The sequence below is a fragment of the Dromiciops gliroides genome, chromosome 3 (genome assembly GCF_019393635.1).
Source record: "Dromiciops gliroides isolate mDroGli1 chromosome 3, mDroGli1.pri, whole genome shotgun sequence".
Taxonomy (NCBI): Eukaryota; Metazoa; Chordata; class Mammalia; order Microbiotheria; family Microbiotheriidae; genus Dromiciops; species Dromiciops gliroides.
In genome coordinates this window covers 377,982,224-377,997,973 of record NC_057863.1, presented here as the reverse complement: position 1 = coordinate 377,997,973, position 15,750 = coordinate 377,982,224, and the positions used below count along the sequence as shown (strand labels likewise).

The 15,750-nt window shown below is 38.3% G+C and overlaps 1 protein-coding gene across 1 annotated transcript in view; it reads right to left on the bottom strand.

Annotated features, from left to right (window-relative positions):
* Window positions 1-15,345, bottom strand: part of MAP3K19 (mitogen-activated protein kinase kinase kinase 19) — a 59,336-nt gene extending 43,991 nt beyond the window's left edge. The window contains 4 exon segments of the mRNA XM_043996768.1: window positions 2,819-2,915; window positions 6,642-6,757; window positions 11,569-11,684; window positions 15,221-15,345. Coding sequence (XP_043852703.1) covers window positions 2,819-2,915; window positions 6,642-6,757; window positions 11,569-11,684; window positions 15,221-15,318 — 427 coding nt within the window. The 5' untranslated portion in view covers window positions 15,319-15,345.
* Window positions 15,346-15,750: the final 405 nt, after the last annotated feature.

Sequence of the window (15,750 nt, the reverse complement as noted above, 5' to 3'; positions counted from 1 at the left end):
ACTAGCTGTGTGACCCTGGGCAAGTCACTTAACCCCAATTGCCTCACAAAAAAAAACAAAACCAAAAAAAAAAAAAAGAGGTAGTATGTATAGTTGTTAGAGCCAACCTTGAAACTAGGAAGACCTAAGTGGAAGATCTGACTGTCAAATACTGTGAGACCACGGGCAAGTGATTGAGTTCTCAGTGACTTTGTCAGTGCTCTAACCCTAAGTTACAGTCAAACTGCTTATCTGCATCTGTGCAGGGAGATTTCACACAGGGAGTATCCCACAAGGAGTTCCTCCCTATTGTTGAAATCATAGTTCCAGTTTACACAAAAAAAAGAAAGAGAGGGAGAGAGGGAGGGAGGAAGGAAGGAAGGAAGGAAGGAAGGAAGGAAGGAAGGAAGGAAGGAAGGAAGGAAGGAAGGAAGGAAGGAAGGAAGGAAGGAAGGAAGGAAGGAAGGAAGGAAGGAAGGAAGGAAAAGAAAAAATCATGCTGAGTCCATTTTAGGATATAGTCTTTCCCACACAAAGTCAATCAAAGAATCAATCAACAACATCTTAATATCAAGTGCCTACTGTGTACTGTGATAAAATAATGGGATTTAGCAGATACTCAAAGGCCCACCTGGAGATTAATCTAAACTGATTGAATTAAGTGAGAGTGATTGACTGCTGATTAGCCTACTTCAAGTTAACTAGATTGTAAGCACACCTAGCTAACCCTTAAGAAGGTATTGTTCACAGAAGCTAAAAGACTTTGAACTTAACTTGAGACCACCTTCAAGTCCAGTGAACTAATGGATTTGGATGACGCTAACCAATCAGCTTGAAGCAGTATGTAAGGACCGCCTCTGCTCCAGACCTATAAAAAGCTTCCACACTCAGTTTGCTGGGGAGGTCATGATTGAAGCAGGCTCGTGGTGGAGGACTTAAGGATGAACCAAACCAGGCTGGAATTCTAGGCTAGATAGGCCTTTTCTTAACTTTCTGAACTCCATGAAACTATGAACTTGGTATGCTTTAATAAATGCTTAATGCCCAAAGACTGGTGCTAAAGCTTCTAATTTAAGGCAACCACACATTTAGATTTTAAACATCACAGTACTAAGCACTGTGGGGAATACAAAGATAAAAATGAGACAGGCCCTGTCTTCAAGGAGCTTTCCTTCAAACAGGGGAGGCCACATGGACAAATATTAGTAGATACAAAACAGATGCATGGTAATTTGGGGTGGAGAAGGCAGGAGCAGCTTTACTAAGGACCATTAAAGGCCACATGAGAAGGTGGACCTTGCCTTCAGTCTTAAAGGAACCAAAAGGTGCAGATGTGGAGGTATGGCATGGAGGACAGCCAGGACAAAGGCATGGAAGTGAGAGATGGAGCTTTGTCTGTGAGGAAGAGAGCAAAGGCAAACTTGCACCTGGAGGAGAATAATCGGTACTCAAATGGGTTCTTAATTTTTCCACTTGGTTTGGGAACATGTCCTTTTGACAAAAGATAATCTGGGTACTAGGCCACCCTTAGGTTTCATGCCAGCCCTACTAGGGTGAAAAGTGTGGCTTCTGTTCTGGCCAGTAGTTTGTTGTGTTGTGTTGTGTTTTAGTACTCAGGCCAAGGTATTAGTATTAATGATTGAAACCATGGCCTGAGCCAGAAGGAAGCCACAGTCATGTTGGCCTGAAAATTATCACAAACAAGGGACACAAATAGCTTCAATAAAAAGATGAATGCTTTGAAGGATCAGTTATCTCCCCTACATGCCTAACATTTTGGCTGATTGAATACAGAGTTCTCAGACCTGAAATCTTACTCTGGCAACAAATCTATAGGCAGCCTGATACCAGTCCTGGCTTTTTAGCTCACAGTTGTTCTCCTCCCAAATCAGATTCTAATTTCTCTGCCCCAGTTGGACTGTCTTTACTCTGAACTTGGGAATTTGCCCAATCATTGAGACTTGTCCCTAATTTACAGATGAAGAAATTGGGCATTAGTAAAGTTAAGTAATTTGTGTGAGTACACAATTAGTAAGTGGTAGAACTGGGAATTCAAATCCTGATCTCCCACCTAGCCCCAAATCTAAGGTACTCAGGAGGTACTATGGTACCAGGGCCTAGAGCAAGTGAAATTAGTGAAGCAGATACTGAATGACTATGACAAAAATAGGAGAAGTATCTTCATAAAAATGTGTGCTTTTGAAGATATTAGTGGAAACAATTTGTCTGGAGTAGCAGAAGTAGAAAAAAATAGATTCTGAGAAGAATCTGAAGCACCTGGAATAAATAGCTCATCCAAGATATTTATAGATGAACTGATAGGAAAGATAAAGGTCATAGTTTGTGGATTGCACTAAATTTTTTGAGGATTAGAGTGATCAGGGTACATTTGAAAATGGCCCAGGACAACACAAATAATCAAAAAGATGAATGAATAAGACAATAATTTGCATTCCACTAGGAAAGGATCAGGAGAATAGATGGATTAGAATTTTATTAAAAAGATGGAATTTGTGATGAGTCATAAGAAAAATAGAACAAAGAATTATAGTCTGAATAAGCATGGGAAAAAATGAAGAAAAAGGTAAAAGGAAAAATTTCATTTTGGGGGAGAGGGACAGGGAAGAAATACACTGATTCCTCACAGATGTAAGGATGGATTGAACATAATATGAGTACTGGAAAGTGTTAGACATTAAGCTCTTCATTCAAATCCTAACTCTACCTGTTTGACGTTAGGCAAACTGGGCCCCAGTTTCCTCAACCAGAAAATGAAGGGGTTATATGACCTCTAACATCTGATTGTCACTCTAGGTCTACAACCCTGTAGATAGTATACCTTTTGTCTTATTCCCATAATCCTGATCATCCTCACATGAGTTTTCATCTTCACTGGTCCATGTAGAATAACTAAAATCTTCATCCTGATCAGACTCCTGAAAATTTGTAAAAAGAATAAACTTTATTTATGCCTTTTAAAAAACATTTACTGCATAAGGGGAACTTGTAGATTTTTCTCTGGACTGAGCTTTCAAACTCAAGCAGAGGCTATAGACTCAATGATACAACAGGGGTCCAGGGTCCAACTGCCCTGGAGCAAACAGTGACTGCTAGCTGTGGTACAATTGCATAAGCAAGCATTAAGATCAGTGCTAAAATTACCTAGGCACATAGAAATTTGTACTTTCCATTTCATTTCTACAGTGTATGGGCTAACTGCCATGAGTGAGATTTAAGGGGGTAGCTCTATGAGATCCATTTGCCTCTTTCAGAAAGAAATCCAGATTTTTAAAAAATTCATTTCCCTGAGAAAGCACTTCTAAGTCCTTTAGTTAGCAAGCTCTCTCCCATCCCTTCCCCCTCTAGGCTTAGTAATAATTAGCTGGTCTGGTGGCTTCAGACCTAATGACTGGTAGTCAGCAGTAGACAGACTCCCAATTATAGATTTAAGTATAATTTAATATCTGACCAAAAAAATCATCACAGAACCTCTCAGGAATTCAAGTTCACTCTCTAACACAGAGGTATCGAACATATGGCCTGCAATATTCTCAAGTGTGGGAACCAGATTAAAATGTAATTGAGAAATGTTTAACTTAAAAATAAATAAAAACACAATAATAAAGGATAGATAATATTAATATGTGGTTTTCTAAGTTAATATGTGGCCCTTCAGGGATCTTTACACATGATTTAATGACCCCTGTTTCTCTTTAATTTGGACACCACTGGCCTAACAAATGAGGATTAGAGCTGGACTTGTGATTTCATCAGTATATCAAACTCCTTTTACCAAAGCACATCAGTATCTTCTCTGCAACTTCAAATCTTAAAAAAGATACCTCAAGCACTAAGAGTTAAATGTTCTGGGATGCATAGTATGTGTCAGAGGTGTCAGGTGTCCAGGTATTCTGGCCTCTGAGGCTGGGCCTCTATCTACTGCACCACACTGTCTCTCATATGAAATGAAAAAACAAGACTAATGAGAGCAGCATCTTATATGGAAAGTACTCTGGGCTCTTCTAAAGAAGGAATATTTTCTTAATGGTATTTTCCCCATTTGCAAAACTGCTTCGAAAGATTGCTATTAGTGAAATTATTACTAACTCCTTTGCTCTCCTCTCAATCCTTAGAACTACAATAGTTCTAGGTAGTAATTAATGTGATTTCATAAAAGTCTCCAAAGTCAAGATGCTTTTCTATTCTGTGCTAGCCATCTGTTTAAAGGGAGCAGTTTCATAAAAGTCACTGCCCTAAATCCAGATGACATTTTCTGCCAGAGTCCCTTCAAACAGTAAACTTCCTCTACCCCACCCCTTTCCCAAGGTTTTGATGCTTCATCTAGTAATTCCTAGGGGCAGGATTTATGAGTGTTTCCTTTCTTTGTTTTAACTTCAGTTGTGGAAAACAGGAAAGGCTTCAAGCACATGAACCCAGGGATAAAAAATTTGTCTTTCATTTAAAAACCAGCCTAAGTTCCAAGAGGCTCATCAACAGGAGTCTCATCTCTAGATGATGAATACCTTTGGCCAAAGCAAGATCGTCAATATAAAGACCACCAATTAAGAGGATGATATCTGCATTAATTGAGGGAGACTACCCATACTAAAAGGGAAAAAAAAGAGACAAATATAGGCCTACTAATAGGAAAAACTTCGCAACAAACACAGCTTTCCAAAAGAAAAATGAACCATTTCTGGAAATCATGGGTGTCTCCTCATTAAGAGGTCATTAAGCAAAGTTTATGGAGTTTGTTGTAGGTTTTTCACCCTTTTTTCAGGAATGAGTTAGACTAGAAAACCACTGAGGTCCATTCCATATTAGAAATTCTAAACTTCTTTGATTCTATGATGTAATCACTGCATTTTTGTTAAGTACTGAAATGTAATTATGTCATGAGGTATGGGAAAATAATGTTTAATGAAATAAAAAAGATCTAGTTCTTTTTGAATTCATAAGAGTTTAACTGTAATCACATTTTGTGTTTATTTTCAAAACATTTTCACATCCCTTCTTTAATTTGATCTTCACAATAGACTTGTGGGAGATTTGACCTGTCCAAGGTCAAAACCTTAGTGAATAGGCTGGGACCAGAACCCCAGTCTCCTGATTCTAATTCCTCCAGTTTCATATACCCCCAAACCACTACCATGTTCTTTCACTGTGCTTTGAAAAGTCTACCATTATCTGGGAAACTCTTAACCTATGGCCTCAATCAGTAATTCATTTAACCTTAGTAAATCTACATTTTCACTGGATTATGGTAATTTAATGGTAAAAATTTTATCCTAAATTTTTTTTAATGATTCAGACCTCATTTTGAGGAACTAAGCATATAAATGGACTGACACAGGATCAAAGGTTTCCTTTTAGATGCAAATTTTGTGACCTTACCAGGTCAGCTTTTTGTCAGCTGAACCTTTTGGAAAAGTAAATGTGTTTTTATTTGATCACTTGATATCAACTTATGACTTTCATTTCCCCTCAGAGCAATACTGTAAAAATGAAACTATACATATTTTACCAAGTCTACTATGAAACTATTTTAACCAAAAGTGAGACAAAAAAAATACTACTTAGCAATTATAATTATTAGTATTTACAAAGTAAAATCCGATGAAATGGTCTAATTTATAGGAATCAGACTGACACAAACTACTTAAAAGCTTTTAAATGCATCAATTTTGAGTATATAATTTTTTTAACTGTCAAAGATTGGGTTGTAATATTTCTGTTTTGGTCGATTTTTAAAAAAACTAATAGTAGTAATATTGTATCTGTATAGTAAATGCTCATAATCTTTTCCTAGGGAGAAATTACTCTCTCAAACTTTGACATTGTACTTCTGTCACATATCACCTGTGGCCTTAGGTGTGTGAATTAACCTCTCTGGGCCTTGGTTCCCTCACCTGTAAAATAATGGGATTGTCCTAAGTTGCCTCCAAGGACTATTCCAGCATGAGGCAGTTGGTAAGAAGAGAAATTGAAGGGGATGTGTTTGGGGAGGGGGAACAGAATTATTTATGCCTGAAGTTTTGGGCGATGTCTTAAAATGATGGTGAAGGAGCTGGGAGGAAAGTGTTCCTCCAATAATGGGCCAGGTAGAACTTTATGATTGACCATTTGAGGATCTTTGTTATACTGTTTTCAGAATAGCATAATGAGACACTATGTTATTATTCTTTATCATTCATTTGACTCAACATCCTACACAGAAAATGGACTACATGGATATTTAGACATAAGTTGATTTATTAAAAATAAAACAATAATTAATGATTTGAGTCCAGACCCCCCAAAAAGCTTTGATTCTTGTTTTGTTTTGTTTTTTGCAGGGCAATAAGGGTTAAGTTAAGTGACTTGCCCAGGGTCACACAGCTAGTAAGTGTGTCAAGTGTCTGAGGCCAGATTTGAACTTGGGTCCTCCTGAATCCAGGGCTGGTGCTTTATCCACTGCACCACCTAGCTGCCCCTAGCTTTGATTCTTTTCCTAGTGTTTTCATCGAAGCTCAGACTAGTTTTTCCACTGCTGAATTGTTAGGGACCTTTCCTGATATATTAAACTTTGGGATCCAATCTCTAATGTACTTTTCCATACACATTTTAAATTAGCTCAGTTATGGATGGGTTTGTTTTTTTGTTTTTTTAATGCAGCACCTTACCTCACTGCTGCTAATGCTTTGCAAGATGATGTTTTGGCTTTTGGCAGTCATCAGCATTTCAGATTCAGAAGGATCTACATCATAACAGATGTCGCGCAATGATTCAGGATGTCTTTCTGCCAAAGAAAAGCATGTTAACATTTAAAAATTATATTTATTTTTAATTTTTTATTTTAAAAAATTTAATGTCTCTAGCAGTCTCACAGTAGGTACTTCTTACAGCTAAATCAACACTATTTTCCCACAGCCCTTCTTAAAGTGTACTGGAGAGTCTGGGAGCTTGATGGATTTGTAGCATCCACATGTTGGGATTCACAGAAACAGGTGTAGGGGGGAGGGGGGAGGGGCATAGGAGATGGTTCTATAAGTTGGACTGTAAACAGCAAAGATTACAGATGACAGCTGACATAAGCTGAGGAAAACTGAGTTTTGAGACTCTGAAGAATAAGAGCTAATATTTATCTAGTGCTTTAAGGTCTGTGAAGTGCTTCACAAATATAATCCTATTTGATTCTCATAAAAACTCTTCAGGATAGATGCTATTATGTATCCCCATTTTATAGACAAGGAAACTTTCACTGAGAGAGGTTAAATGACTTGTTCACCATCACTCAACTATTGAGTGTTTCAGGAAGTGTTCAAATTCAGGTCTCCCTGACTCCAAGTTCAGCTCTCTATTTATTATATCGCCTAAAAAAGTATTTCTTGCACACCAAGGTATGACTCCAGCAAGGAGCTTACAGTCCAATCAAAGAGACAGGATTAATAAACTTCAAATAATTATATGGTAATTCAAGGCAAAACACAATTAAGTGCTAAATAATATGCTATAAGTACCATATAACTATAAGTAACAAAGAAGTTCAAAAAACAGCAAGATCAGAGTGGGGCTAAGGAAATAATTGGAGGTATGAAAGAAATAGGACATAAGCAACATCTTGAATGATGGATAACAGAGCTGGAACTAAGAAAAGACAAATGGGGCTTTACCCTAGGGTGGAAAAATTTACAGGGGTGTCATTCTGCTTCCAGAGAGGTAACAGACAATTTAGCTTATGGAATATCCTATATGATTAGAGAGCAGGAGGGTAGAGAACTAAACTCCCCCTAAAGCTTTCTTTTATAGAGGACAGGATTTATACTTTCCAGCTAACTCCACTTTCTATCTGTAACTCTACTTGGTTTCAACTCCATGGAATGAGATGACTCTATAATGTGTTGTAAAAAAACAGCCAGACTACCAAGAATATTGTCCTTTTTCTAAAACAATTATTCTAATGTGGATAGTGCTTCCTCTTGCTTAGCCTTACTTTCTTTTTTTTTTAAAGTAATAAACATTTTTATTTATAGTTTTTAGTTCCAATTTTTATTCCTCCTTCCCTCCTTTCCCTCCCTCCTCCCTGAGACAGTAAGCAATCATATATGGGTTATACATGTAAAATTATGTAAAACATTATCATATTAGTTATTTTGTATAAGAAAACTTGAATAAAAGGGGAAAAATGAAAGAAAGTGAAAATAGCATGCTTTAGTCTGTGATCCATAAATATCAGTTCTTTCTTTGGAGGTGGATAGTATGCTTCATCATTAGTCCTTTGGGATTGTCTTGGATCATTGTATTGCTGAGAATAGTTAAGTCTTTCATAGTTCTTCATCAAACAATATTGTTGTCTCTGCACAATGTTCTCTTGGTTCTGCTTACATCACTACACATCAGTTCATACAAGTCTTTCCAGGCCTTTCTGGAAATCATCCTGCTTATCATTTCTTATAGCACAATAATATTCTATCACCATCATATACCACAGCCATTCCCCAATCAATGGGCATTCCTTTGATTTCTAATTCTTAGTCACCACAAAAAAGAGTTGCTATAAATATTTTTGTACAAATAGGTCTTTTTCTCTTTTGGGGGAATGTCTTTGGGATATAAACCTAGCAGTGGTATTGCTGGATCAAAGGGTATACACATTTCTATAGCCCTTTGGGCACAGTTCCAAATTTTAGCCTTACTTTCTTTTGTTCTGAATACCCTTAAGATAATTTTCTCCTTTCTGTTCTAATGACTCATTTTTTTAAAAATCCTGTTTATACAGAAATCTCACAGCAAAGCTTTGTGGAGGTAAAGGGAGTAATAATAGTTATCAATATAAAGCAAGCTTCACATTCACTCCAACAAGCCCTAAGCAAGGCACAGAATTCTGCTACAAAAAATTCCTGTCAACCTCCCAATTCCCATCTTCCAAGGTGTGAAGAGGGGAATATTTCCAGAAGAACTTCAAAATTCTGGTATCAGTATCTGCCAAAGACACTTCAGCAAGAGGAAGGTTATCATAGAAACTCTATTTGGGTCAGGGATGCCTAAGTATAGGGAGTTGGAGCAAAAACAGAAGGACTCATTCTCTCAGATGCTGCCAGTCCTGAACAATTTGTCCCATTATCCTTCACTCTCATAAAGATAAGGGGGCTCAGGAAAGCAATTCCTGAACCAAATTTATAATTGAATTCTATCAAATGCATAAATACCAAATAATCCCTACTGTACATAAACAGTTTTCAAAACTTGAGAAATAAGGAACTCTACCAAATTCCTTCTAGGAGTTAAATATAATTGTGATAACAAAATTATGGAGGAATAAATCAAACAAAGAAAACTACATAACAATGTCATCAGAGGGGCAGCTAGGTGGCGCAGTGGATAGAGCACCGGCCCTGGAGTCAGGAGTACCTGAGTTCAAATCTGGCCTCAGACACTTAACACTTACTAGCTGTGTGACCCTGGGCAAGTCACTTAACCCCAATTGCCTCACTAAAAAAAAAAACAACAACAAAAAAAACCAAAACAATGTCATCAGAGTCTACAGCAATATATGCCAAAATTAAATCATTAGAACTATGTTGGGCTTATTGCCAGTATTGCAAGATGGTTCAGCATTAGGGAAATTATTAGCATAATTTTTGACAAGAATAATTAAAAGAAAAAAATCTCATATTTATATATGCAAAAGGCTTTGACAAAAATATAAAATGAAGCCAAAATGGTAGAGTAGTAAAAAGTACAACTTAGTTCCCATATCACACTTTCTCTACAAAAACCTAGAAAATGTATCAGAAAAAATTCTGATTGAAGAATCCAAGAAAAATTCACAATGAATAATTTTTCCAGCTCAGGGCAGCCTATAGATACAGGCAGAGGGAATCTGTGCAGACTGGGTATGGGATCTGGCAAGGAGCACCATGCATGGAGTATTCCAGTACACAGAGGCTGAAAGAGGGCTGAGACTGGACACAGGACAGGAAGCACCAGGGCAGTAAGAGATTTCAGGAGATCCCTGAATTAGTGTAGGATTCAAGGACATATGCCATCTGGCAGTTCTGTCACCTACTCTTTAGCTCCAAGTCATATATGTAGGGTAGACTGAGGAGGGGACTTACAACAAGGAGGTGAGAAAAATGATGATGGGCCCCCTGTATACTGAGTGAGGAATAAGTTAAAAAAAAAAAACAGAGTGGCTATGTGTCTCTGAACACAGAAGAAGAGCAGGGGCTCAGATTGAAACCTGCAGTGGAATAACCAGGGCAGGAATCCCAGACCAAAAGGGAGTCTATAATTCAGTTGTTCTGAACCTAGAGAGTCTCCAATTGGCTAAGTCCAGTAACGGTCTACTGAAACTACTGACTACAGTCTACTGAAAAAAATTTTTTTAATTTTAAAAATTAAAAAAAAGATAAAGCAAGAGTTTTTTTTAAAGAGCTTAAAAAGTATTTTTGTAACCCCTGTCTCAAAGCCCATTGGTATGGGACCCTCTCCTTATTGGTGGAAATGAAGGCCTTGCCCTGTGTTATGGATTAGGGACTTACTTGTTCAAGGGAAGACATTGACCTAGTGACAGAGCTAGGACTCAAGCCCATGCCTCCTGACTCCCAGGCCAGTGCTGTGTTGCACCATGCTGCCTTCCTCCATGCCTTTGCAGCTATCCCACCACATTACCTTTCTTCACATCATTCCCCATCATGTAAATGTCTCCCTCCATTCTCTCTGCCATGCAAGTCCTTCTTTTTTTTTTTTTTAGTGAGGCAATTGGGGTTAAGTGACTTGCCCAGGGTCACACAGCTAGTAAGTGTTAAGTGTCTGAGGCCGAATTTGAACTCAGGTACTCCTGATTCCAGGGCGGGTGCTCTATCCACCCACTGCACCACCTAGCTACCGCTATGCAAGTCCTTCTTATCCTTAAAAGACCCAACTTATATGTTCCTTCTCTTTGACAAAGTCTTCTCAGATGTCTCTAACCCACAGTGATCTTTCCTTCTTTTGGACTCAAATCAATACTAAATAACTTACTGGGCAATTATATACTGCATTTCAGGTGTTGTCTTGTATTGCTAGTACAGTACGGAGTACAACATGCCTGGTGTCCTAGTTTGGCCTTGCTGCAGCTGTGTTTCCCATTGCTTACATCATTTGGAGAATCTTGTTCTACTTGGTAAACCCACCAAGGTACTGAAGGTACTGAGTTCTTTACATGATGGTTTCAGGGCTAGAGGTCAGGGTATGGGAAGAATGTTAGTTTTCTGAACAGCATTAGACTAGAGATTCAGAAATTTAGAAATGATAAAGAACTCAGGGGATGGACTAGTTGTCATAGTGGGGGCAATCTGTGCTCCAAAAACTGTAAATGCAGTTCTTTATATTATATGTTGTCTCTCCAATGCTACTGTAAACTCCCTGAGAACAGGGACCATATCCTGTGTTTTTCTATATCTATCATAGTCTCACTGAAACATCTTGCATACAGCAAGTATTCAATAAACATCCACTGATATTATTTGATTTACTAAAATAGATTTATTTGATATATGGCAAAAGTTCATTAAGAGGTTTTTTCAAACAAATTTTTTTTAGTTAACATAAAGGAGGGATGCTTACCTGCTTTAGGTAAGGAATTCATTAGTATGTCCAGTAATTGCTGTTTCTTTGAACTTTTTATTTGTGACACATAATGCATTGCTGATTTTCCATTAACATCACAGAGCTTAGGATCTCTAGAAAGGAATAAAGGAAAAAAAGCAAAGAATTATTTGGTTAATTTTATGAAAAAAAAGAATTTTACTGATATAACAGCACCATTTTTAAAGGAAAACACAAGTTATTAAAAATAATCAAGCACTTCAAAATATACTAATACTTTAGAATAATATTTCCTTTGAAAATCTTTCCTTTTCCTGACTTCTCTCTTTGTGTTAAAGGCATCCAAGTCATTTTTGGCTCCTTCCTATGACACCACATCCATTCAAGTACTGAGGGCTGTCAATTATATTTCTGCAATACTTCTCAAATCCACTCCCTACCTACCATTCCTACTTCAGGTTCTCAGTAGTCTCCAATGCACAAATATAATTAGTAGCCTCCTAACCCCTCTCCTTATCTTAACTCTCTATTTCCTCCAATCTATCGCAGCCAAATTTATCTTCCTAATTTATGGCTATGATTTCATCACTCCCTTACTCAAGCACTTTTAAAAATTCCTCAGTTCTTATCAGATACCAGATATAACCCAAATTTCTTCTAGTATGCAGAGTATTCCCCAGCCTGGGTCTACCCTACTTAGCTAGCTTTTTATCACACTATTTTTCCTCAAGTATTCTGAACACTAGAACTACTTTGAAACATCCTCCATGTTATTTCTCTATAGTCTCTCTTTTGCCCTTATCCATCCCTACAGTGCCCTCATCCTCTTTCCCTTTTCTTTGCCTGTTGAAATACTATTCATTCTGTATACCCCAGCTCAAATGCCTTCTTTTCCATGAAATCTTTCCTTACCCTCCTCAGCTAGAAATAAGTTCTCCCTCTTATGAGCTTTCAATGCACATTATTTGTATCTCCCAAACATTTCTCATGTTCTATGAATTGTGTACACTATAGGATTATGATAACATAGATTCAGAACTGGAAAAGACCTTAAAATCCACTGAATTTAACTCCCTCATTTTACAGATGAGGAAACTGAGGCTGAGAGAAATTAAGTGACTTGCCCACGCACATATAGGAAGTTTCTGAGATAGAATTTGAACTCAGGGCTTACTGGTTCCAAGCCAACACTATCCACTGTGTTACCTTGCTGCCTTTATCACCCCTTATTTGAAGGGAAGTAGTGTGGTTGGGTAGAAAGAATACTAGGTTTAGATTCGGAAGACTTAGGTTCAAGTTCCAGCTTAGATATTCAGATATATCACCGTGGGCAAATCGCTTAACCTTTTTGATTCTCAATTCTCTAATCTTGCCTCAATTCTCTCAAAAATTAAAAAATTTTAACTGTTGTTCAGCTGTCTAAAGAAAATGGGATGGTGTTCCTGTGAGCTATATTACTACTGACCATCCTAAATGAGACCTGAGAACAGCCAGCTAGTTATCCAATTGTTGAATTCAACAGACATTTTTAAAGTACATACTACATACTAGGCCCCGTGTTTAACACTGAGTGGGGAACTGGAGGAGAGGCCAAAGATGAAAGAAGACATAGTCAGGGGCAGCTAGGTGGCGCAGTGGATAGAGCACCGGCCCTGGAGTCAGGAGTACCTGAGTTCAAATCCGGCCTCAGACACTTAATACTTACTAGCTGTGTGACCCTGGGCAAGTCACTTAACCCCAATTGCCTCACTGAAAAAAAAGAAAGAAAGAAAAAAAAAAGAAGACATAGTCTCTGGCCACAAGAAGCTTATAATCTAGTAGGAGAAACAAGTCGTACACAAATAACTCTGATTCAGATCAGGATATAAGTGTAGCTTGATGGAACAGTGGATAGAGCACTGAGCCGGGAGTCAGGAAGATGAGTTCAAATTTAGCCTCAGACGCTTACTAGCTGTGTGGGCCAGTCACTTAGCCTCTGTTTGACTTAGTTTCCACATCTGTAAAATGGGGATAGCAATAGCGCCGACCTCCCAGGTTTGTGAAGAATGAATAAAATTATATTTTTAAAGTGCTTAGCACCATGCCTGGCATATAGTAGGCACTATATAAATATTAGCAAAAGAGAGAGGTCCTAAAAAAGAGTTGGGTGAAATTTGAAGGAAGAGGGATCCCGTGAAGCTCCGGAGATCAGGGAAGGTTTACTGCAAGAGGTAGCACTTGAAAGTTCTGCCTTGAAAGAAGGTAGAGAGGAGCAGCTAGGCGGCACAGTGGATTAAGCATTGGCCCTGGATTCAGGAGGACCTGAGATAAAATCTGCCCTCAGACACTTGACACTTACTAGCTGTGTGATCTTGGGTAAGTCACTTAACCCTCATTGCCCTGCAGCAAAAAAAAAAAAAAAAAGGTAGAGATTTCAGAAGGTAGAAATGAAGAGAAGGATGGAAATTTTAGGTACCTGGGGTGTAAAATAAGTCAAGTCCCAGAGGCTAAAATGATTACAACACAAGGAAAATAAGGAGAAGAATAGAAACCTGAGCCTGATAATTCCATCCCTCCATTTGAAGCTCAGGGACAGAGGGATTACCCAATGTACATTCATTAAACTACTATAGTAGGCCCTAAGGATATAAAGGGGAAAACCTAGACTGTCCCTGCCCTTAAGGAACTTCCATTCATTGGGGGACACAAGAGGTACACAGACAGAAAAATACAAGTTAAACTGGGGAGAGAGAAAGAACTAACAAATGGGGAACATCTGAGCTTCACGGAGAAAGTAGAAACTGAATAGGGGCTTGAAGGAAGATCAAGACGTGAAGGCAGAGATGAAAAAGGGAGGACATTGTAAGCACTGGGCACTGTGTGGATGGGCAGAGGTAGAAGATGAAAAGTCAAATGAAGGAACCAGCCAGTAACCCAACTGGGCTTGAATGCAGAGTATTTACAGGTGGGGAAAGGGAGAGATGTGGACTGGACCTGTGATGTCATTGAAGAAGGTGAATAATGTGAAATAGGCTTGACTGTGAAGGGTCTTTAATTCCAGAGTAGGGAATTTGTACTGTATTGCCTCAAGACGATAGGGAGATAGAAATAAATGAGCTTAACTGCAAAAAGAAATCTGTGTTGCCAATTGTCTCAAGGCAGGAAACCCAGGATCAGAAGCAAGAAAATAGAAACCTTCAATTTATCTTAGTATATCTCCTGGCTCTAAGGGGTGTGCATGATACATGGGGGGTACTAAAAAACTACATGTTGAATGGAATGGAGTTAAGAGAAGCTATTTAATAATCCAGTGATTCTCCAAGTTTTGTAGTTGTAACATCCTGCTGCTGTTTAGTTTCATGAAGCTCCCCTCCTGAAATCTCACTGAAGACGAAATCAAAGAGCCTGGTTTCAAATTCTACCTCTCTACTTACTACCTGTGTGATCTTAGGCAAGTCATTCAATTACTGCTGCTCTCAGTTTCCCCATCTGTAAAATGGAAGGATTGGACAAAATCTAAGGTCCTTCCTACCTCTAAATCTATACTCCTAAGAATAGCACAGTTGATATGGAGAAATGGTTTTCTTTATTAATCACAACAATTCAGTGTTTCTAAGTTTACAAATCATTTCAGTAATCAACAACTCTTTAGTTCCTTTAGCAATCTTTAGTTAGCCACACTCATACTCACGCATTATGCTTGAGAAGTTCTGAAAGAAGTTCAATGGGCTTGTACTCTGTTAACATATCAAGGCTTTCAAAGAGGTCAACATCTCTCACTGCCAGCATCAGAGGAGTCAATCCATGTTGATTTGGGAAATTTATATCCAAGGATTTTTCTGTTGCCTTAAAAAAAGAAAAGCTTTCATTTTTTTTCTGTCATTCCTATTCTCACTCCTTGTTCATTGTGGGGACCAATTTTTAATTGGGAAGTGTTAGCTAAGCGGCTCACCACAATATTGGGGCAAGGAAGGAGACCAGCAGCCTCCCTCAAAACAGAACAGGATTTTTATTTTTATTTTTTTAGTGAGGCAGTTGGGGTTAAGTGACTTGCCCAGGGTCATACAGCTAGTAAGTGTTAAGTGTCTGAGGCTGAGGCTGGATTTGAACTCAGGTACTCCTGACTCCAGGGCTGGTGCTTTATCCACTGCCCCACCTAGCTGCCCCGCAGAACAGGATTTATTTTAACAAGAACAAACTTAAAAAAAAAAAACACAAACA